This window comes from Lissotriton helveticus, chromosome 7, assembly GCF_964261635.1.
Source record: "Lissotriton helveticus chromosome 7, aLisHel1.1, whole genome shotgun sequence".
Classification (NCBI taxonomy): Eukaryota; Metazoa; Chordata; class Amphibia; order Caudata; family Salamandridae; genus Lissotriton; species Lissotriton helveticus.
The window spans coordinates 497,939,507-497,963,755 of NC_136068.1; the positions used below are offsets into that span (position 1 = coordinate 497,939,507).

Genomic DNA, 24,249 nt, shown 5'->3' on the forward strand with positions numbered 1-24,249 from the left:
CCAGGTACTCGTGTTTTATCTTCGTTCTCTAATTCTGCCCAGTCAATCTTTTTCTCTCCCACCTCCCATTCTTTTTCTTTAAGTTTTTCATATATGCCCGCAGGCAACAGGACCTTTAACATTTTAATGATATCGGGATACGTGTACTCTCCCATGCGGAGCATGTCTTTTAATTCACGGTGGAACCCTGCTGGATCTTTATCGTGACAGGGCACTAACTTTTTCATTTCCAGTAGTTCTATTTTCGTTAAAGGGGTGTAAACAAATACTCGTTCGAGCGCACCTCCCCCTGTCCGAACAGGATGCACTTCTCGCAAGGGATTCTGTCTGTCTATGTAAAATGTCTGCCTTACTGGGGGTGGAACAGGTACGAAGTGTGGAGTCAGGAACGTTCTGTATTTGTGGCGTTGTTCTAAAATGACATTAATCAAATCGGTACCTAGGCCTTTCCATCTGTTTAGGAGTAACTCGTCCAATACATTATATAGGGGACCTGGGTCGGAATGCTGACTTTCGTACAGTGTAATGAGGTGTTGGATCCTGTACATACCCACCAGTCGCTGTTCGTCTGGGGAAAATTTCAGAAACGTTTGGGCCACTACTTCGTCTGAAAATGTGCTAGAATTACTAGTCCATTGAACTGCTGATCGGGCTAGTTCCTGTTCATGCATGGTACTAAGCTCACTGTAACCTATTCGTTGTTTCAAAACTCTATCGGTAGCTTGGAATAAATGCTCAAGAGAACACTGTTCTGGTACGGGAGGAAGAAAAATTTTCTTACATTCTAGGCGTGTGGATCTGTCAAAAGGTCTCGCCCTACCTACGTACGCTATTCTATCTGGGTTGTCTGTGTCTGCATCCTCGTCTGAAGTGTCATTCTCTTTCTCGGGTTCTCTCGTTGCTTTTTCCCTTTCGTGTATGCCTAGAATTTCTTTACGAATCTTTCTATACATGGATTCTATACAACCTTGTTTACTGTGTTTTCCTTCCGCTATGTTGTCACTCTATTTTGTCAGGACTTTCATCTCGTCTTTGTTTTTACCAGGCTGGTCTTGTTCTCTTATTAAACAATTTATCAAAAACTGCAAGATCATATTTTGAGTCTCGACTTTCCTGTGTGCCATAGCCTCGTGAATACTTTCTGGTCTTTCCCCTGTTCTGATGAAATGATATATGTTGTCTAAATGTTCCCTCATTTCTGGTAAGATAGTCAAATAGTTTGTAACTCGTCGTAGACGTATGGAATATAATATCATCTGATCTTCGCCTGGCACTGGATCATATCTACAATCAGTAAGGTATTGTTTGAGGGCTGCGTATGTAGCCACTTTTGGCGTACGTTGTAATGCTGCGTCTCTCAGCGTCATTCGTTTTACTTGAGGCGGGGTGATAGGGATACCTCCCCCTGCTCCTCCTGAAATAGAATCGTCAACTAATACTGGATGTGCCGTCGCTGGTAATGCGACTGGTAAAGTAGGCATACGTAATGTGGGTTGGTCCTGGGTCACTGGCGGATTAAAAGGATTCCCGGGACCAGTGGCTGGAGGAACAGTAGTTGCGTTATTAACAGGGTTTTGAGGTTGAGCAGGCGGAGGAGGACGCGGATTTGTATATTCTGGGACAGTGTCGTCTAAATAGGTAGAAAGGAAAATTTCAGCTGCGGTTGGTTTATGACGTAGCTTAGTCGGGACCAATGGTGGCGGTAAATTACAGGGTATTTCCGGGGTCGCCTTAGGCAGGCCCTCGGCGAGAAGGGGATACATGCCTTTAATAAGGGCAGTTCTTTGTCTGTCTAACTGTTCTGCTCTAACTCGTTCACCTTCTTCTAGTAGTTCCCTTTCTTGGGCTTTTTCTGATGCTTCCCTACTTAGTTCTGTCTTCCTGAATTCTTTTTCTGTTCTTTTATGCGATTCTTTACGCCACAACTCTATGGCATCTTTCTGGGATTGTCTGGCTTTCTTTTTCCATAATGCTTCCTCTACTCTCATGATGCACTCAGCATCCCAGGTTCCTGAAACAGGCCATCTATATTTCTCTTCCAGATGTTTGGTATAGTCTACCCATAAGTCTAAGTACAGTATGGCATCTAAGCCATGTTTATGATACATGAAATGTCCGGGACTGTCCCTAGGTGGGACAGGAACTGATTCTTCGAGTATCCCTTTTCTGGTTCCTATCTGACGTAACTTTGAAAACAGAGGCATGTTTGAACGTACTTGAACTTGAACACAATGAACACAGTAATGAATAGCAAAACAAATCATTCATACCACGACATCAAAACACATTAAAAACAGTTCGAACAGATACTACCTAGTACATTGAAAACATAACATAATACTGGAAATCTCGAGAGACTATACTAGAAAACAGAATTTCTGGATGCACTGCTAAAACAGTACAGAACATACCGGTCTCATAAAGAGACACGTCATACCGTATCCACCTAGGTGAACACGTCGGACCGGATCTGTGTACCCAGACCCGTCTGGACCGGGCACAAATTAATGAACCCGTCTAGATGCGTTCCCAGCAATGGTACTCACCGGGAAGCAAAACTGAAGGCCTCGGAAACTGGACTGGACTGCTACGGCGTCTGGTTACTGCTACGCACTACGCATGCGCTTCGGGCTTCGGAAACAGGTGGGCCTCCGGATACCTCGGACCTTGCTCTCTCGGCTTGGGCTCTGGTCGGGACTCTCCGCCTTCCTCACCGCCTCGTCTGGATGCTGGACCGCAGTCTCCGTCTCCTCCGTGGGCCTGAGGGAGTTTAGCAGGAAAACCTGCAGGTGCACAGTAGAGGTCTGTCACGGCTGTAGAAGGGGTCAGGGGGCCTGCGTTACATCGCCGGCGCGTGGGGAAGGGGACGTCCCTATTCGGGCGCCATTATGTGGTAAATAAATAAATTACCGGTACTATTTTTCTATGCATTAAATGAAAAGGATAGCTCAATAAATGAGAGGCAGAGTCCGTGGTATCTGAGTCATACGGGCTTTAATTAAGTGGCTCGAGCCAATGGACATCGGGTTCCATCACCTACTAAGGTTCAGGAAGGGACATTCAACATTTCATTAACATCATACAATATATATAGTAAAACCATACAGTTGCATTGAATACAGTAGGCGTAACAAGTGAAAAAGAGGAAGATAAGAACATATGGGCATAAAAGAAGGCGTGCACAGGGCGTGCACGGAGGTGTGTGATGTAGACGTCACAGAAGTGTCATAGGTGGGTAGACATATGGAGGGGGTTTCATGGGCAGCTGGAACCTTTAACCTACTGGTGCGCGCAAAACGAGTTATGACGTGTAACTGGGGAGGGCTGGGGGGCGCTGACTTCTTAGCACTAGTAGAGGAGACTGGAGTCTGGGATGTCAGAACGACCTGTACCTATAGCGTATCTGATATCTTGTGTTTGGAGAACATGTTGCTTGATTCTAAAAGTCATCAGGGCAAAAGCTACTTGTCACTAAAGGCTAGTGTATGCATATATTTCTTTATGTATTGCGTGGGCTATGATTCTTCTATGGATATTAATTCAGTAAATCACTTGCATGGAGACAGAAAGACTAGACTGTAGATGGATATGTTTATGCTGTTCGTTAGCTAGGAATGTGACTCCGGGGAGCTGAACAGATAACTGTAGGCATAACATATTCTTGGCAGGCAGGCCAGGCTGAGCCGGGCACCGCGTTGCTTGGCAGGAAGTAAGGGAAGGGTCAGGGATGCGGGCGGGGCTGCTTCTCTCGGAGTGGTTCGGGAGGCTTGAGGCCTGGATCTCGTGTCCGGGCCCTGTGGAGGCTTAGGAACGGGTGCATCTCGATGATTTAACGTGCACCATGTAAAGACGTTGGCAACATAGGCCTAAAAGCCTAATTCACGTTGCTTTCACGGAGGACTGGATAACTGACATACTAATGTTGGACGCAACTGTAAATGCGTCTTTATTATCGGCCATGGAGGGGAAATGCATAGAAATCATGCACATATACTACATGATGGGGAACACGTAGGGACACATAAAAGGGCAAAATTCAATTTTCCTCAGAAGAAGAAAGAAGGGAGCCGGACCCTCTTCGACACCATCTACAAGCCAGCCAGGCCCCTGGAGGAGAGTGGCGGCCAGAGGTACATAGACGCATCTTGGGGTTATTTGGGAGGGGGAGGTCTGTTGAAGCGGGACCCCCAAACAAGCCAGGGGAGGTTTAAACGACAAGACCTAAAAGGAAAGTCAGGTCGGGATCTTAACCCCCCTCTAGGAGAAGGGTCACAATCCTGGGTGGCGGTGTTTGGAGATTGGTGTTCCCTTTCACGACCCTCTCTTGAAGCTTGAGATATTAAACCCTTGACTAAAACCCCCTATCCTTTTTTTTTGTTTTGCATGACCTCCGGCGAACACTCTAGGATAAGAAGATGAAGCCGGACCCCAAAACTACGTCTGGAAAACAAGACGAAAGACTACAACCAACTATTTAAAATACACTGTGAAGAAAGAGTGAATAAAAGAAAATTTGTTTTCTGAACAAATTGCCTCATCAACTTTAATTGCCCAATCCACATATGGTGTTTCTGCCCGGTCGAAAATCCATTGTATAAGAAAAATGGAAACCTTATCCAACAGCTTATAAGAGGCCAAGAAAATCTTGAATGGGCGGTCGAGAGGCAAATTACTTCCGCTCAAGCGGATAGGGAAACGTTTACTGCCTCCCTTAATCAAAAACTCAACACCCACCATAAACTAACCGAAAGACAGGATCATATCACTGTACATTGCTCCTCTAAACCAGGAAACCTGAGCAGCCTTCCTATGATAGCACTGCAAAAACATGCGCCTGGGGACAACCCAGATGCATTTTTACTAAATTTTGTAAGGGCAGCTAAAGCCTCCAGATGGCCAGAGCAAAAGTGGGCTTTTTTCTTAGCCTCGCTGTTGTGTGGAGAAGCCCAAGCCGCTTATCAAGCCGCTAACCCCACCGGTAATACCTCCTACAAGGAAGTGAAAGAAATCATTATGGAATACCTAGGGGTTGATGCAGAGGGTTATAGATTGCTGTTTCGAAGAGAGCAGGGATGTCCTGGGGATAGCCCCAAGAACATTGTTTTTAAATTAAAAGCCGAAGCTGTCAAATGGCTTAAACCCCAAGAGAAGACCAAACAAGAAATACTATCACTTATTTACCTTGAACAATTCATGGAACCATTCTTTTTTTCCACACAAAGGTGGGTGAGACAACATACAGGCCTCTCTGTAGAACAAGCGAACGAAATGGCCACTACATACACACAAGCACAACCAAGACCAGGGAACTGGGATACAGAGAAACGACGCTCCAGTTCAGGGAAGCAAGAAAAAATAAACCTAAAACCCCTAAATGAACCCGTAAAACCCACACCCATGTAAACCAGAAATCCTAATACCAAAGGGACCTCAATGTTTTGATTGTGGAACTTGGGGGCACATAGCCCGATTCTGTCCACAAAAGAAAAATCAAGAAGAGCCACTGGATGAGAGCTACGTACCCAAGCAAGTCTTATATACTGAAGAGATGGGTGTGTGCTTTTACGTAAGTCTGGTGGTAAATGGGATATATGTATGCTTGACTCCGGCGTAGACAGTCGGTCATACACACTGACTTAGTCACACCAGAGGATTTTCATCATAACAAATAGGTACCCATCGTTGCATACATGGGGATGTTAAATCACATCCACTGGCCAGGGTAAGGGTGAGGTTACCTGATGGGAAGGAATTTTATGTTCATGTAGGTGTCTTACCCAGACTCTCTGAAAAATTAATCCTAGGTACGGATAACCCTGAGTTTATGTCACTCCTCCAATATAGGATACAGAATACCCAGCAAAAGGTCCCCATCCTCCTCTCCCAAGCCCCTTGGCAAGGTGATGGTCGCTTTAGATATGCACAGAAGAATGACTCCACCCTCAAAGCAGCCTGGCAACAAGCATTCTCTTCCATTTCCAAAGTGGTTACTTACCCTGCATTCACTATAGAAAATAATCTCCTTTACAGGAAAGGTAGTGAGTCTGCCCCAAAACAACTACTTGTGCCACAGGTTTTTAGGGACCAAGTTAGGATTTTTGCACACAGCCACCTTTTGGCTGGTCATATTGGGGCCCAAAAAACTAGCCAAACAATTCTGGATCACTTTTATTGGCCGGGGATTCATGCTAATATTACAAAATACTGTCAAGAAAGTGAAAAATGTCAACGAAAAAACTCCTATCGACCCCCCGCTGTTCCATTATAACCCCTACCGATAATTGGAAAGCCCTTTGAACGGGTGGGTATGGATTTAATCGGACCTCTTCCCAGATCCCGTAAAGGCAATGTCTATGCCCTGGTTATAATCCATTATGCCACCCGATATCCTGAGGCTTTTGCCATAAGAACTCCCAATACCACATCGATCTGTGAGAAATGAATGTACCTATTTTCTAGGGTAGGATTCCCTCGAGAGATCCTCATGGATCAGGGCACCCCTTTTGTCTACCGTCTTATGGGCCAGGTTTGCAAGACCCTCAACATTACCCAACTACGAACTTCAGTATATCATCCCCAAACAGACTGGCTTTGTGAAAGATATAATGGTACTATCAAATTAACTCTAAAAAAAATGATGGCCACAGAGGGGGCTGATTGGGACGCTCTCCTACCCCTAGCTCTCTTTGTTACTAGATGCCAAAACAGAGTAGCCTAGGATGTTTCCCTTTTGAGCATCTCTATGGGAGACAACCATGAACCCTCCTGGAAATGAGTCGAGAAGCTTGGGAACAGGACAACCTGATGAGAACAGTACCCTTCTTGAATATACCCAGGGTTTACGCTCCCGCCTTCATAAAGTAAGGGAATTTGCCCATAACAACCTAGAAAAAGCCGAAAGAAAACAACAGACCTTTTATGATAAAAGAAAAAAATGGCGTCATCTGCAAATACATGACTGGGCTCTAGTCCTCTTACCATCATCCCTTCCAAAAGCACGGGCAGAATGGAAAGATCCCTTTGAGGTGATAGACAAGGTAGGCTTAACTACATACCATCTTCGCTTGAGTAAAAAGAAAACACAAGTCTTCCATATTAACCTCCTGAAGAAATGGTTGGGGCCCCTTCCTCAGAACATTCTATCATATAAACAGGAGGACAGGACAATCCGCACTATGCTGTCTGAACTAAACATAAATGCCTTTCTTTCTGAAGCACATCAACAGTCATTAGACCAGATGCTGTCCCCCTTTTCTACCCTATTTACTGATATCCCAGGACGTACATCCTTGATTGAACATTCCATTACCTCAGAACCTAATAAAGTGCTTAGACATCGCGTCCCAGCAGCCAGAAAAAAGGCCATTGAAAAGAGATTGCCAAAATGCTAGCTATGGGTGTCATCAGACCCTCCCCGAGTGAATGGTCATCTCCAATGGTCATTGTCCCTTAACCAGATGGTTCTATAAGATTTTGCATTGACTTTAGGGCAGTAAACTCCATCACTAAGTTCGATTCCTACCCTCTGCCACGGGTAGATGAATTGATAGAACAACTTGGTAAGTCCCAATTTATTACCTCCCTGGATCTAACAATGGGGTATGGGCAGGTACCCCTCTCCCCAAAAGAACAAGCTAAAACCACATTCAGTAACGCCTTTAGCCTTTTTGAATTTACTGACCTTCCGTTTGAGCTCCATGGCGCACCCGCCACCTTCCAACGTCTCATGGACGTGGTTCTACGGGAACACAGGGGTTACTCCGCTGCATATTTAGACGACATAATCATTTACAGTCCTGACTGGGAGACCCACCTGACCCATTGTGAACAAGTGCTTAGAGCCCTCAGGGAAGCTGATCTCCATATCAATGCAAAACAAGCATTTGCAATGCAATAGGCCTCGCAGTAGCAAAGTTTAAAGTTGTTGGTATTATAAATGGCATTGTTTATTATCTTTTTTTTTTTAAAGCAACAAATATATAAAAGGTTCTTTATAATGTTAGTACGTGAAAGTAGGGTAAATGTGATATGTACGGTATTGTGACCAACGCTATGAAAGCGGCTACCACGAGCAAAAATTATGTCTTCCTCTAACCAGCACCAGATAAACGTCTGTATTGTGACAAAAAAAACGCACAAAAGGCTGCCTGAAAGTCTGCTGTAGTGTGACTTTCTGTGACACTCCAGACACTTGAGAAACAAACCAGCCCAGGCAAATTAACCGTAAACAAGCCAACTGAGAAAGATAAGAATCTATTCCTAAATTTCAGCATTTTCATTGGCGGACTAGGGCAGCGCGCGACACCTCCTCATTGGTCCGCCTCTCCCATTGTTTTACAGCCACATATAAAACAAGCATTGAAAATGCAATAGGTCTTGCCTTTGATTAAGTTAAGGGGAAGAAGAAAAATTAAAAAATTGGAAAGATATCCAATATATTATATAGAGAAGCCCTTCACAACAGCCTCATGGTATCAAAAAATGTGCATTTATTTATTCTGACAATTCAAAGAGTTTAATTTGAACATATAAATAATCTCAAGCAAGAAAAAAGCTGGTGTACAAAAGACAATACATATAAACCAGACAGGTGGCAACAACAATACACATCACAAAAGAGAAAGGAACACCATAAACATAAATACTGTGTCCTTATAGTAATTTAAGCCACAGGGAAGCGTCGACGGCGTTTCGACCGATACATTATTTAACGGTCATCTTCAGGACTGAAAAATGTTCTTGTGCAAGAGATCTGTACAATAAAAGATATGATTTTAACAGTAGTTCCTGATAATAAGTTATACATTAATGTCAGGGTAGGCATCTCATGAGGAAAAGGGCGGCCTTGTGAAGGAAAAGAAGAATATTAATACCTTTAGTCCGCACCACTAAGTGAAGGGGATCCTTATACCCATGTGCATAAAAACAAGAAGGCAAAATTACCTTCAGCTCTAAAATCGAAGGGATAGACCAATTTAAATTCAGGTCCTCCAAAATCAATGTTCAGACACTGCAAATTACCAAAGAGAACCACATGTCACTTAAACTGTATAGGTGAACCTGAGACAGAACATTGTCACCATAAAAGTCTATATTGCACTTACCGCAAAAAGACAGATAATTGCACGATAAAGTCTAGCTACTTAATAGCCTGATGTGGACGTCATCAGGACATTTGCATGGCCACCAAATGACCCCAGTGGTGATGTAGGAATTTGTTCACCAATTCATCATCTGCAAGCTATTGGAAAAATGCAACCCATAAATGCAGGGTAGATAGGGCATTGAATAATAGACTGCCGTGATGGTTCACAAAAGATGACCATTACCGACTACAGTCACGGTAGTATAACAATTACCGCAATCAATATTTAAAATGCCCATATGTCCCAAGGAATGAGTGCCGTGCAGGCACCACGCTATCATCATCATGCGATCCACGGCGCATATATTAAATATGTATGCCGGGTCAAGGCGTGTTCAATGTTTAATCATAGCGAGAATTATTTAAATGCGCTACCTTCAGCACAAACATGCAGAAGGGCTCAGTCATGGCAAACCAATTCGTGTTTGCGCGCCTTAGTCAAAACATCAGCTATCCGAAAATAAGTCTTACCGTCTGTCCGATTGATTTTGGAGGACCTGAATTTAAATTGGTCTATCCCTTCGATTTTAAAGCTGAAGGTAATTTTGCCTTCTTGTTTTTATGCACATGGGTATAAGGATCCCCTTCACCTAGTGGTGCGGACTATAGGGATTAATATTCTTCTTTTCCTTCACACGGCAGCCCTTTTCCTCATGAGATGCCTACCCTGACATTAATGTATAACTTATTATCAGGAACAACGGTTAAAATCATATCTTTTATTGTACAGATTAACCCTGGGCGTAGCAGTTCGCTACGCCCACGGAGTGGGCGTAGTGTTGCCTACTTCGCCATTTGCGAAGTAGGCGTAGCAGGCAACACTACGCCCACTCCGTGGGCGTAGCGAAGTTGCCCGTCACCCGCCTCCCTCCCGTCCTCCCTAAATACTTAAATAATGATTTTAAAAACAATAAACACCACTTACCTTGTCGGCTGCGTCTCCGGGGCTCCCTCTGGTAACCGCGCCGCCATCATGGATAGTAATGCGCAGGCGGGAGGGAGGCGGGTGGTATTTAGCGAGGGCGGGAGGGAGGCGGGTGGCGCCTAGTGGGGCTACGCGAAGTGCGTAGGTGGACGTAGTTTCTGGTCCACTTCGCGTAGATTCGCGTAGCCCCACTACGCCTACTACGCCCAGGCTTAGTACAGATCTCTTGCACAAGAACATTTTTCAGTCCTGAAGATGACCGTTAAATAATGTATCGGTCGAAACGCCGTCTTAAATTACTATACGGACACAGTATTTATGTTTATGGTGTTCCTTTCTCTTTTGTGATGTGTATTGTTGTTGCCACCTGTCTGGTTTATATGTATTGTCTTTTGTACACCAGCTTTTTTCTTGCTTGAGATTATTTATATGTTCAAATGAAACTCTTTGAATTGTCAGAATAAATAAATGCACATTTTTTGATACCATGAGGCTGTTGTGAAGGGCTTCTCTATATAATATATTAGATATCTTTCCAATTTTTTAACTTTTCTTCTTCCCCTGAGCCTTTTTTGTTTGATATAATAATTATTCGTCCCGGGTTCGGGGTGTGTGGACAGCCCCTGTGGTTGTTAATCATCTTTGATTAAGTTAAAGCCATTTCCTTTGCTAATGGTATTGTATAGCAAAGCAAGTGGCTTTAACTTAATGAAAGGCGAGACTTATTGCATTTTTAATGCTTGTGTTATGTGTGGCTTTTCGCTTTGTTGTTGTTTCATCCTATTTGCTTACACGCCTGCTTCCCGTTGCAACGCCCAGACATCTGTTATTTTTCTATGTTTTTTTTAATATTATTTGGAAATACATTGTTTTCAGGCTTATTGGGTCAATTGTATCAACTGACTCAGAACAATAACTGACTTCACCATGGCAATCATAAGCTCAGAACAATAACTCAGACTTCACCATGGTAAACCTAAACTTAGCTGCTCTGATTTCTATCGCATTAGTTTATTCTTCTCCCTCCTTTCTTTGCTGTCATACACTCACTCCTTCAGCTGATCTGTCTTTCCCACCAACACATTGTCTGGCTTCTATAGCGCCTTCATCCTGCTCCGAGACAAGCCCTTGCAGCACTATATGTTGTGTCTCCTCCCCTAAGCACAATAGTTATTTACTGCAATGCAACAGCAGGCTCCTAAGTGAATAAACAAGCATTGGCATAGCCAACAGGTCACGCCTTTGGGACCTTATAAGTGTTTAGCCATGCAACAGTTGATGTTGTTGCACTAAGGATATTGTGCTGCATAACTAAATACTTATAAGGTCCCAAAAGCGAGATCTATTTGGCTATACCAATGCTTGTTTCTTTTGCACTGGGAGCAAGCCTCCACTGGCGTTCTTGCCTACGGCTTTGTCTAAGCTCTTTTTAAATCGGTTGAGAAGCATGGTACAGATGCTTTGGCTCTCGTGGCCTCCTTGGATTTAAGTGGGGCCACTTGTTCAATAGCCGCAGATACCCAAGTATTAAAAGCCTCTGGTGACGAAGCAATAGCAGTGTTCTTTGTCATCATATTTCTAACTAAGATCTCTTCCAAATCTATATGGGGCCATGGTCAGGCCTTGCTTGTTGCCTAGCAAGGTTTGCACTTGGACAATACTAGTCTATGAAATAAAGACTCAGAAGCGCTGCATAAAACGTGGGGTTGATTATCACAACACCGTGTTGTAGGGATCCCATATGCAGCTGCAGTATGCACTATTAACTAAGATTGGTCACCTCTGTGTGTACCCTGATTTGACGGGAGTGTAAAGAAAAACAAAGTAGATAAGCATTCACTGAGGGATCTAATTAGCCTTATCAACACAGGCCATTACAGGAGTTCACAATGTCTGCTACTAAGTGGTGCAGTCCTGTGATTAAGGACTTCACTATAATTATACTTGTAGCAATCTATGATGTCTTTTTGTCAAGTCCTTGGATGGTCAGCTGTTACTGGGTAATAGTATGGATGGGGGTACTACAGTTTGTAACATGTATCCTATGACCTTAAGAACTACTGCATTCCAACGCAAAAGAAAAGTTACTTCTGTTGTAAACTTCTTTTCAAGAGTAGCGTTCGTCAAGTTTACTAGGCTCACTGTACCAAGTGGCAGTTGATTTGGAACTCAGATAATGCCTAACACAGCAACAATGCAAAGTGACATAGTGTCAATGGTACCCTTGAAGGAAGGACTGTGAGGTACTGGTTAGTCAGAAGCTCTTGAATTGTGGTCCTTTTAAAACTGCTTTTTTACAGTCTTCAGTCAATAGAACAAATGTGTAAAACAGAATGCTACAATGTTTCAAGTAGTCTATAATATGTCTGCTAATTTTTGTCTTTGGCCTTCTGGTCAAGAGGGGACACCTCCTGGGGGCATTTTCAGTCCAGGCTGCCATGACTTTGACAGATGCACAAATTCCCCAAAAATATTGTAAAAGACTAAAAACAAATCACTTTAGCATGAACTGGGATTCACATCCACAGTAAAATTAAGGTTTCTGTTCAGAGACCAGTCCAGTAGCCTTTAACAAGCTCCCCCATAGCAAGAGATTGCATAAGGTACTCTCAAAGTGATACAGGCTAACCACTCTGGTACTCCTAGAACACAGCTTGTAGTTCATAAACTAATTTACAAAACCAATGTATTAGATTGGATCAACTGGGCTGCAAGGACTTCATGGCGCATAGGTACCTCCGTTCACTGACAAAAATTCAGTAACCTGTACCTTGCAGTACGCCTCATGGCCTAGGTCAAGCTCCTTTCCTCAAGTGGGCAGTATAGCTGCCTCTCCTTTCAGAGCACACCAGAGAAGGAGGGCATCTTCTAAAGTGCTCAGGCTTTTCCCAGGCTTCAGGTAGACACCAACTTCTAGAGTCCTTTCTGGTCAAACATCCTTCTTTCTGTACTTGTAAGAGCTTTCCCGGAAGCCCAGAGTCAGAAAGAAAGAGGTCTTGAGCCAATAATTATCTTGTTCAAGAGTCACTAGCAGGAAGCGAGGACACATCAAAGATTGGCCATGTTCAAAATCTATATATCAGATCAACCAAAGCAGGGTACACCTTCCTAGGCTTCCTCAATGAAAGATGAGTGTGAAACAGGCACCAATATGTCACAAGAATGTATAATCCTTAGTGATTAGCGTGATGTTCCCAAATAAGGTGTAAAATGTCTTGGTTAATCCAAAGCAAGACAAAAGCAGAGGTCAGGGGGCTTGGAGTTGAAGACCAACAGGGCAGACACTTTAAATAGGGGTAGCTTGTTACTGGAAGGTCCGCAGCTTGAGGTGTCAATAGCAGAGATATATAATTGATCATTATTTTCTTCTCCAACACAGCTCCTACCTCACTGGTTGAGAGCGGATTCCTTAAAACCTCCCTGATTACCTCACACTCTACATCTTGAGGCATGCAGTTTTGTTATCCGTGAACTCACAGCGCCTGTTCTAAAGTGCATAGTTTAGTTATCGGTGTCCTAACGTTTTTAATTCATAAAGAGCGAGATTTAGTGATTGCCGAGCTCACTATCCCCATTTCAAGAGTGCATGGATGGTTGTTGTTGTTGTTGTAATACTTTATTCGATATATACATATCATAAAAGTACAAACAATTCACACATTTAAAAAACAGATATTTAAAATGTTATGTTCATTTCGTTTCATGAAATAAAAAAGTAAAAAGGTATTTACAATTAAAACAACGGGTTATATAAAAAGTCATTAAATGTATACACAGTGATGGGCTTAAAGACCAGATTAGGTAGCATTGTCTAAGTTGCTACAGTATTTAGCAGCATTGTGCGTATGAACCAAGCCTTTGCTATGTACTTAGCAACACCACATACGATAACCAGAGATGTAGTGTCTGATGAGAGAATACGAAGGGCTATCCTAAAATCTCTCACTCCCAACTCCCTACATACAGGCTTTAGCCATCTAGTTCTAGGTACTTTGTATGCTTTACAAGCGAACAGGAAGTGGGGTAGAGATTCACTCGCGGATGGGCACCCAGGACAGATATGCAAATGAGTCCTCGTTCCTTTCCATCCCTCGATAAATTTATTAAGTGGGAGTATCCCATATCTCATTTTGAGGAAAAGAGACTGTCTCTTGGGATTTGGATAAAATCCAGGAAAGGTTCGAGTTTCTTAGTGGGCTTATGTTCCATGAATCGGTTAGTTAGGACTCCCCGCTTTATACTTTTTGATTCCTCCGCCTGCACCCACTCCCAATAGATTTTTTTTACAACTTGCTTATGGGGCGGGACTGGGAGGTCCAGAACTCTCCCAAACCTAGGTTCACAACCAACTGCCTCAATTTATTCAACCACTGAATCTTGTTCAAGCCATTCAGGATGATCAGCTCATCCACAACCAGGGCATAGTTTGCCAGTTCTGGTGTCTTTCTCAGGCGCACCCAGAACAGCAAAGGACGGAGGCGCACTATATCTGCAATTGAATGTTTTCCCATGTCTGCAAAAAGGGGTTTTAACGGTGTCGAGAGCGGGAGGGAAACTAAATCCCTCACAAACTTATTCTCCGCTCTTACCAGGTCCACGGTGTTCTCACAGCCCCACAGCCCTGAGCCATAGACAGCAGAGTCCAAAGCTTTGCCGTCATAGACTTCCAGAGCAGGGGCTACCGGTCTGCTAATAGACATGCGCTGATTTCTCAAAATGGCTCCAGACGCTCTTTTGAGCATGGATGGCTAAATGTCAAGCTCATTATCCTCATTTTGAGAGCGCACAGTTGAGTTACCATTGAGCTCATTATCACCATTACAAGAACGTGCGGTTTGGTGTTTTGGGAGCTCATTATTCCCATTTCAAGAGCACCTAGTTTGGTGAATGGCGAGCTCATTATCCCAGTCACAAGAGCACGCATTTTGGTGATCTTATAATACTCGTTTTAAGATTGTGCAGTTTGCTGATCATTCAGCTCATTTTCCCCATTTTCAGAGGCCGTGGATAGGTGACTGGTGAGCTCATAACCCCTGGTTAAAGAATGCGCAGTTTGGCGAGCTCATAATCCACATTAAAAGAATGTGCAGTTTTGTGATCATTCAGTTCATGTTCTAGAGTGCATAGTTTGGCATCTCTAAAAAATGTTGCTCTAATCACTTCTTACCGGTTTCATTTCCAATGGACTCCACAACCTCTTTAGCAGTGACCCCTGATTCATATGAAAAAAAGCAACACAAGAGGCAATTAGATAACACATAGTCAAGGCCCTGCTTTCATTAGTCACACGTTATACTGCGTATGAACAAGAATTCAGTCTAGCACATGATTTAAGTTGAAATTTGCAATCAGTACAAAATAAAGCAGTGCATTAAAATATTTGAAGAACACTCAATTTATTCTTGATTAACTCAGTTTGGTTTGCACTTGGTACAACTCTTTTTTGTAGAATCCCTTTTCTTTAATGTTGCTCTAGTGCTACAGAAAGTATTTGTGTCTGAGACCTCATACATGTTTCATTCAAGTGCTAACTTTGTGTTCCTAAAATCTTCTTGGCTTTAATTTTCAGAATGCTCAGGTACACATGTTCTCAACTTGTCAAGCTGTAGTAGGAGAACAGTTTTGCTACAGGAAAGGTCTATCAGAGAACCTGGCTGGCCAGCCATCAGTCTCAACAAGGGCAGAAGAACCAATGCAAACACATGGCATGATTGTGGCTCTGCAAACTCAACTAACATTTCTATTCTATGGACGAATATTTAGAGAGGATCTGGTTCTCTCTCACTAGTATCCTGCAAAGAGATTTTTTTCACAATTTCACACTATCTGTTTCTTGCCAATTCTAAACACTGTACCGCATCTGGCCTCTTCTGGCTGTGTCCCTGCTAAGAGTATCTTTCAAAGGTTCAAACACTACTGTGGATAAATCCATCTTAAATTCTAATAATTGCGATCAATGTGAATGAAAACCACTATATGTTTTAAATCTGTGATTCTTTGGCATATATTGTGTGTATCGTATTTTATTTCTGTTCCCATGCAAAATGTGTGTTTATGTACATGGGAAAAAACTGTAAATAAAACATAATTAAAAGAAGGGTAGAAAGTGGTCAGAAGAGAAGCAGTCTCAGAATGCATATTTCCACTCTGCAGACAACCAGTGGTCACTTTATGGTCAAGGTTGTTTGACACTTTCCAGCACAATCACAGAAATGCCCCACTGAGTACCGGGGAAAGGTGAAAATAAAGTCACAATGTGCAATCATATCTACACCTGATAAAATTATATTGTAAGATTATGAAAGTATGCCTTACTTTGAGCTCAAATTTAACTAAAACACATATTTTGGTATCAAGGAAGGAAATCGTGGATGGCCAAAGAGGACTCTATACAAACGGTTCCCTGAATAGTTACAGATTAGATTCCAATTCCTGTAGAAATGTTCGTTGTCAAATGATAATTGCTAACATAATCAAATAATTTTAAGAAAAACTGGGACTGACGGGAATACAAAGATTATCATGCACAAGTATAAAGGAGATTTGAAATATCTCCCCAAATTAAAAAAGACAATATAAAAGTCTCTGTTTACACAATAATGATTTAACACATCAATAAAAACAAAGTCAGGTATGAAATAGCGTGGTCATAAGATGTGTCTCTGATTCACTGTATGTTGTAGAATGTGGAGTGTGGATGCTACAAGAGCATGATGATTGGGTGGTCCAAACTTGAATGTTTGATTAGTTCAGCATTCCGTCCATCATTTGTTACCGCAGCACAAGAACATGATAAAGCGTGGAGTGCTGGGATGTGTGTGCTGGGAGAATCCTGGCAGTGAATTACAGCTGAAGGGAGGATGGAGACCTGACAGGAACCAGCAGCCTGTGGCTGTCACCTAAGGGTCTAACAAGAAATAAAAAGCATACCTCCTACCTGTGAGGTTCCACACTCTTCCATGCAGACCCTGCCCTCCAACTACAATGTGTTGTTGACTAGTTATTAAAAGAACCCACGTGGAGATGTATCCGGTCTCAGGCACAAATTGGGAGCTGTTTCTGACATGGGGGAGGACTATATAGAGATGGAGATACGCCTTCGGACCATGAGTGTGGGGCCAGCACCGTCAACTCGAAAGACAGGAGGTGTCAACCTGACTGTTGAGCAGGAGACACCCGCGATGAGGGTGGGCAAGGCAGAAAGAATCCGCCTGCTGGAGATTTGAGCATTGATCAAGAAATGTGTAAAAAGAAAGGATTGCTGTGATCTCAAATAGCTCAAACATAGCAGATGGTAGAGAGCAGGACCTATTGAGAGTTATCTGCCTCACCTCAGTGTGGTGGTGAGTGAGAGCAGCAGGGTTTTAGTCACTGAATTGATGCATACACTGCACTTTGTATTGGAAGACTAAAATGTTCACTAAATAGTTCCACAGAATGGGTGGGCATTGCCTTAACTCCTGACCCATTTGAAATGAAGAGCTCTAAGCTTCTTCCCTGAAGTGCTGTAAACTTCTGCACGGGCCAGTCGTGCCAGGGGTAGTGGACAAGGCATTCAGGGAATGTGTGTGTTACGCCACAGGAGCACAAAAATGTCACTGGAGCATGGATTCGAGGACTGTCACCAGGGTCAGATTGGGACAGAAAATAGCTCAAGGTCACCAAAATAAAGTGGCCCCATTAGTAAATGAGACAGCTAAAAAAAGATCACCCAGGTGTGCAAAGTGGAGCCGTTTTGAAGTTGTTGAGAGTCGATGCATAAGATAGGTAAGACTCTATTGACTTGTGCTTGCTGCACGCAAAGTTTGTGGTAATGCCAGGGAAATCATCAGTAATAACCAGCCCACCAGACCATAAAACAGGTCCACAAACAGACAAATAATGCCTCACACACGAACCTGTCGGACCAACCCTCTGGGCATTGCCTGGTTGGCCATAAGCCAGTCTGGTCCTGAATGTCACACACTGCGAGAATGTCGCATAATGACAGCAGAATTAAACATGCACACATTATTCTAAAGGCACACGTGTGATGTGCAATGTGTCAAGTGTGGTAAATAAATAATTAATTACCTGTACTATTTTTCATATAATCAATAAAACAGGTAGCTCAATAAATAAGAGTCAGGATTCTAGGTATCTTGAGTCGACAGGCTTTAATCAGGCATAAGGGAAAAGGACAGAACAGCCTGAAAGCACGGGACGGCAGCTGCACACCGAAAAGTAACATGATACAGTATATATACTAAAACAATTACATTACATTCAATACAGTAGGCGTAGCAGTAGGCGTGACTCGTAGCAGTCGCGAAAGATAAGGACAAAATGATGTAACAAGAAGGCGTGTACAGGGCGTATACATAGACATGTGATGTAAACGTAACAGAATATGTCATAAACGGGGCGGAAACATGGAGGGGGCTACCTGGGCAGCTGGGACCTCTAACCTAGTGGTGCGCGCAAACGGGCAATGACGTGTTACCAGGGAGCACTGGGGGCTATGACTTCTGCGCTAGAAGAGGAGACTAAAGTCTGGAGTGTCAGAGCGACATGTACCCAAGACATATCTGGTATCTGGTGTTTAGAGTACATGTTGATAGAATCCAAAAGTTATCAGGGCAAAGACCACTAGACATTAAGACTGGTGCATGCATAATTCTACATGTATTGTGTGTGCGAGGAATATTCTATGAATATTAATACAGTATTTCTCTTACATGGAGACATAAAGGCTAGACCATGACGTAAACTATTGATGCGATTCAGTAGCTTAGGAATGCAGAGAAGGAGGGCTGGACTGATAACTAGAAGCATAACATACTCTTGGCAGACTGGCAGGCAGAGCCAGGCCGGGCCGGGCACTGCGAGGCAGGAAGTAAGTGAAGGGTCAGGGATGCAGGTGGGGGCTGTATCGCTCCTCGGAGAGGGTTCAGAAGACTGGAGCTGAATCTGAGTCCGGGCCCTTTTGAGGCCTAGAAACGGGGACAATTCAATGAATTAACGTGCACACTGTGAAATGTGGCAACGTAGGTTTACATAGGCCTAATATTCGTTGTTTTCACGAAGACTGGAAACTGGCGTACTAGAGATGGACACAACTGTAATTGTGTCTTTAATCGATCAGAGGGGAATACATGCATATCGATCATGCACATATAACATAAGGTGGGGAACACGTAGGCACATACAACATGGCAAAATTTACTTTTCCACACAAGGCATGCGTCAATGTTTTGCATTCGGACCCTCCACACCAGTGCAAGCCAGGCGGCTAGTACATAAAGATGCAAGGCTACAGTGGAGGAGATGCATGGCCCCATTTGGTTATGCTGGGGGGAGGGGCAGTTTAGGCTTGAGTAGGAGTACAGTAAAACAGCAGGTCTGGATCTGATGACAAATAGACAACCTGGAAGGGATAAATGGGAAGGACTGTGAACAAAAGTATGGTGAGAATTCCTGGAACAGGACTGCCATTTACCCGCGGCGCGGGACAGGCGCAGGTGAGGCCGGGGCCAAGGGCCCATCCTTGCCAGTCATTGACAGGAAGAGGCAGGGCAGGGCCAGCCCTCTTGGTTTTATCTCTGTAAACCTTAGGACTGACTCTTCTCAAGCTAAGAAACTGTGAGTTGTTGAAAGCATTTCTTGTATTCCAGGTTCGTAAGTCTGCAGGAAGCAACTGTGTCTTAGATCGGATTGACAATCTTTTAGTTGAAAGTGAGGACATTCTTGTTCCATCAGTCCCGTTGGACCTGATTGAACCTATCGCCCCACTAACCCTGATCGATCCCCCAATCAATTCAAATCTAAAGCCGCAGAAACGCATTCCTTAAATATTTAATAAACCCACCACATGTAGTACAAATAAATCCCCCATTAGCTATGCACCACTACCCTCTATTATAGACATGGCTGAATCAAGGACCATTGCACCTTTATCTGCTGAGCCAGTCCCAGGCACTCTAAACACTGAACTTATCCTAACTCACCGATTTTCACCGCTTTTGAATCTAAGCTGCATTCAAAAAGGAGGAAATGGGTTGGAGAAGGGAGTAGGCACCATGGGATTAGGGGTAGGAGAGGGGATAATGGAAAGTGGTAGTGAGGGACCAGGGGACGAGGTTCCCTCAGACAGGAAAGCTAGAAACGGCTTTCCCGTATCTAGAATTCTAGTTGATCTGAGGTCAAAAGTCAACTCACTGAATCTGCTGTTCAAGATCTTACTAAGCTGTTCAAAATTCCTTCTAGCCAGAGGTGACTGCGAATTTCAACCTCCAAAGCAAATTCCTACCCAGCAAACAAATTCGACTCTGCTTAGTAATAATCCATATCCTCCTATAGCAGAATCGCACCAGCACTCTACATGCATAACCACCAAGTGCACCCCGGTGCAACCACTCACTAATGTAGTTACAGGGGGTATGGTAAATGGATGGACACAAGCTAATAAAGGCAGACCTGGTCACCAGGGTACTGTTTTTACCCCTGACCACCCCTTGCAATCCTCTAGTACCGACAACCCCCAAGCAATTTTACTGATTGGCGCAAACACACTCGGTTACCTCTTAAGTGTATTTATATCACCAACGTGCCCAAAGTTTCCTCTGATTTTAACTATGAAGGTGAAGACTCCCTAACCAACAAAGCTATCTATTGGATCTGCCACGTAAGGGGTTGTCGCTCAGTTCTACGGGAGGACATTTTGCGAGCTAAAAGGTTAACCTGCTCTAACACCCAGACAGACTATATAGAATTGCTCTTGGTAGATAGAAAGGTGGCCCACAATCTGATAACCTTGGAAGTTGGATCGAGCTCCCCTACTCCTACTGGCATCCAGGTTAAGTATCGACCCTCTCAACTTACACTGCCGTCTACTGTCCACCAGTCATATGCCTACCTAGGCTCAGACTCCATACTAGCAACAAATAATTGACTCGAACACCAAGTTAATTCTGCATGCACTAAAACATATATGACAAACTCTTACAGCACTCAAATTGTTGCGACTAACGACAGCCACCACACAGATTTCTCTTTGCAAGTCCCCCAACCTGATGCCCTTGGGAACCAAAAGGAGTTAATGTTAGCTGATTAAGGGGGTTGCTCCCACCATTAATGTGGGCTGAAGTACAAGCAGGGTTCTTCACTAACTCCATGCAACTTACCCTCAATAATGAGCAAGCTAATTTCAGCAGGCTTAGTCTGGTCTCATGGAATGTGGCAGGGGTTAGGTCGAAAGTGTGCCTTATGCACTGGATCCAATTTATTGAGTCCTTTGATATTTGTATCCTTCAAGAAACCTGGACTATTTCCACCATATACATATCAGGTTACCTCACGTTCCATCGCCCTGCATGCTCCAATAAATCAGGTCGCCCATTTGGGGGGTTGCTGATCTGGGTGTAAACTGCGCTGCAATGTAGGACACAGGAGCTCTGGACTAATAGCCTGACATTTTAGATGTCCAAATTAGGGGAACGTACGGTACTGACATTTTTAATGTCTACGCAAGGGGAACCAGAGCAGGCAGGAGGTCGACCACTCTGCACGAGTTGGAAGAACTTTTAGATATCAGAGCCATAGAGCCCCTACTGGTAGTAGCTGGCGACTTCAACGTCACTTTTGAACCCCAAGAGAAGGAGGACATATGTGGGAGTAGGGAGGAAGAAGAGATGTGGCTTGTTCCCGACCAATCCCCCATTAAAAAGTGGTCATCTGGCTCACGCGGAAATCTTGAGAACCGTTCCCGCCGGAACAACATACGGATCTGAGCGGTACCTCAGGGAGCGGAGGATCAGAACATTGAGGCCTTGGTCATGGATATGTTCCGTCACATCCAGGGAGGCTCCCGGACCAGGAGTTCAGGCTTGACCGGACATCGCCGACAGCTCCCCCCCGCCCGATATTTTGACGTGTGTCCATGACTTTAAACTTAAGGAGTGCATACGACGAGAGGCACGGGCTAATCACCCCACTGAGTTCCTCTCCTGCAGGCCCCTTCTCTTCCAGGTTCTGGCAGTCTCTACACTGAAGAAAAGATGAGACTTCCGCCCTATCACAGCATTCCTACGCTCCAAGGATGTCACATATTCCTGGGGACACCGGTTTAGACTCATCTTTAAATGGGAGGGCAGGCTGCACCAGGTTTGTTCTCTCGAGGAGGCAGCATCTCTTCTTCGTCTTCCGGAGGTTGACTGCATCAGGCCGGAGAAATCCACCTCCACCGGTCACTGAGCAGAAACCAAACGATGGCAGCGAGTGGGGAGTTCACCACTGAGTCTATGCCCAGACCCGGATGCTATTGCTAAAGAACGTTCTGCAGTCCTTCAATCTCTATCAGAAGACTTGAATGCTGCAGACTGATACGCATTGACAGAGGTGCCATCCCTTGCTCTATCAATGCCATCCCTTGCTCTATCAATGGGTCTTACTATGCTTTCTTAGGCTGGGCCTGGTGTAGGGAGGGGAAGGCGGGAGTTCTTGCTATCCATCTTACACCTCACCACAGGGCAGACTGCAAAAGAAAAAAGAAGAAAACGCTATTGATAACAATACCAACGAGAATAGAATAGAACTGAAAGAGTGATCCGATCACAGTCTCCACTAGGTTAAGTACCGTCAAAACCCGACAACTGAAATAATAAAATCTATCAATGGAGTTTATGCCCATGCGCAGTATCACTGAGTAGGAGGAGTCACTCTACCTCGTGACTCAAAAGATAATCTTTGAAAAAAAACAACCTGCATACATCTGGATGCAACACTAGATGGCAGGAGTGTGCAGGGCATGTGTATCCACAGCCACACATGCCTCAAACAAGTATTTGTGATCATTTTCCCGGAATTTACATCAGGAGATTTCAGATGGTCAAAGCGTAAAGCATTGCTTATTGCATTGTGATAACATTTTTAGAGGTTACCTCTAATAATTCCAATTTTACAGTGTTTATGGTACAGTACTTCACTGGAGCGATACAAATCATGTACATAGGTACCAAATATATCTATATATATATCATTTATAGGTCAGTTCATGAAGCTTACCGGTTTCATCCAATGGCTTCATTTCAATGCCCGCTGGAAGAAAAGAAGGAATGCTTCAGAGGAGTAACTGTCTGTTATATTTTTTTGCGAAAGAGTTTGAAAATGAAAGGAGTAAAAAGGGAGGGATAACTGGTAGGAAAGGAAAAATAGAACTGGACGGTAAGAAAACTGTGAGAACAAAGACAGAAGAAAGGAGGAGAGGAGGAAAGAGGGAGGGAGAACTGGTAGGAAAGGAAAAACAAAACTGGAAGTTAAGAATACGGAGAGAACAAGGACAGAAGAAAGGAGAAGAGGTGGAAAGAGAGAAAGGGGGCATGACCAAAGTATAAAAATGATAGAGGAATAGCAGGAACTAAGATATAATGTAAGGTTTGCATTTCAAAGCAGGTAAGGTATGTGGCAGAAGAGGCAAAAAGTTGTGTAATAAGGAAGGAACAAAAAATACTAGAGATGAAGCAAATAAGTGTAAAATATAATTCAAGGAAATAAGAGGTGTAATAAGGAAGGAACAAAAAATACTAGAGATGTAGCAAAGAAGTGTAAAATATAATTCAAGGAAATAAGAGAGATGGACAGAAAAATCTTAGAGAATTGAAAAAACTGATAGATAATCAATCGAAGGCTTACTATTCCATTCTAGTCACTTTGAAACAGAAGGTCTCCCACCAATTGAAAGGGTAAAAAGACCAGCCATATGTAAATGAAAAATTCAAAAACAAAGACCAGGAGGTCAATCCTATTTCCCAGTTCTTTAAGTTGTGCATCATCAACCATCGATAAAGCATTTTTTAGTCCCCCTTCCCTCCACATCCCATACTTGGTACATTTTCTCAAGCAATTCACTACACTGCCTGAGGCCACCATTTTATGTTATGTTACGTCAATTTGTATAGCGCATTATTCATCCGAGAGGGTATCCAGGTGCTTGGGCAGGTGTGTAAATGTGTAGGCACCAAGGTGCTTATACGAAGAGTCAGGTCCTATGCTTCTTGCGGGCCTCAAGAAGTGAGGAGGAGGCTCTGATTGTCTGAGGGAGGTTGTTCCACTTAATGGGTGCGATGTAGTAGAATGAGCGACTGTGAGAATGTGCCATCTTTCTTGCCTTGGTATGCCCCCACTTTTTTCTGAACTGCTGATG

The 24,249-nt window shown here is 43.6% G+C and overlaps 1 protein-coding gene across 4 annotated transcripts in view; it reads right to left on the reverse strand.

Annotated features, from left to right (window-relative positions):
- LOC144768675 (butyrophilin subfamily 2 member A1-like) overlaps nucleotides 1–24,249 on the reverse strand; it is a 440,529-nt gene that overhangs the window by 216,288 nt on the left and 199,992 nt on the right. The window contains exons 7-8 of one of the 4 annotated variants that reach the window (XM_078652498.1): nucleotides 23,112–23,144; nucleotides 15,238–15,282 (exon numbers count right to left, since the gene is read on the reverse strand). The exons of 1 other annotated variant lie outside the window; for it this stretch is intronic. In XM_078652498.1, the coding sequence (XP_078508624.1) occupies nucleotides 15,238–15,282; nucleotides 23,112–23,144 (78 nt within the window). The remainder of the gene's footprint in view (nucleotides 1–15,237; nucleotides 15,283–23,111; nucleotides 23,145–24,249) is intronic. 2 more of the 4 variants (XM_078652499.1, XM_078652500.1) reach the window with 2 other exon arrangements.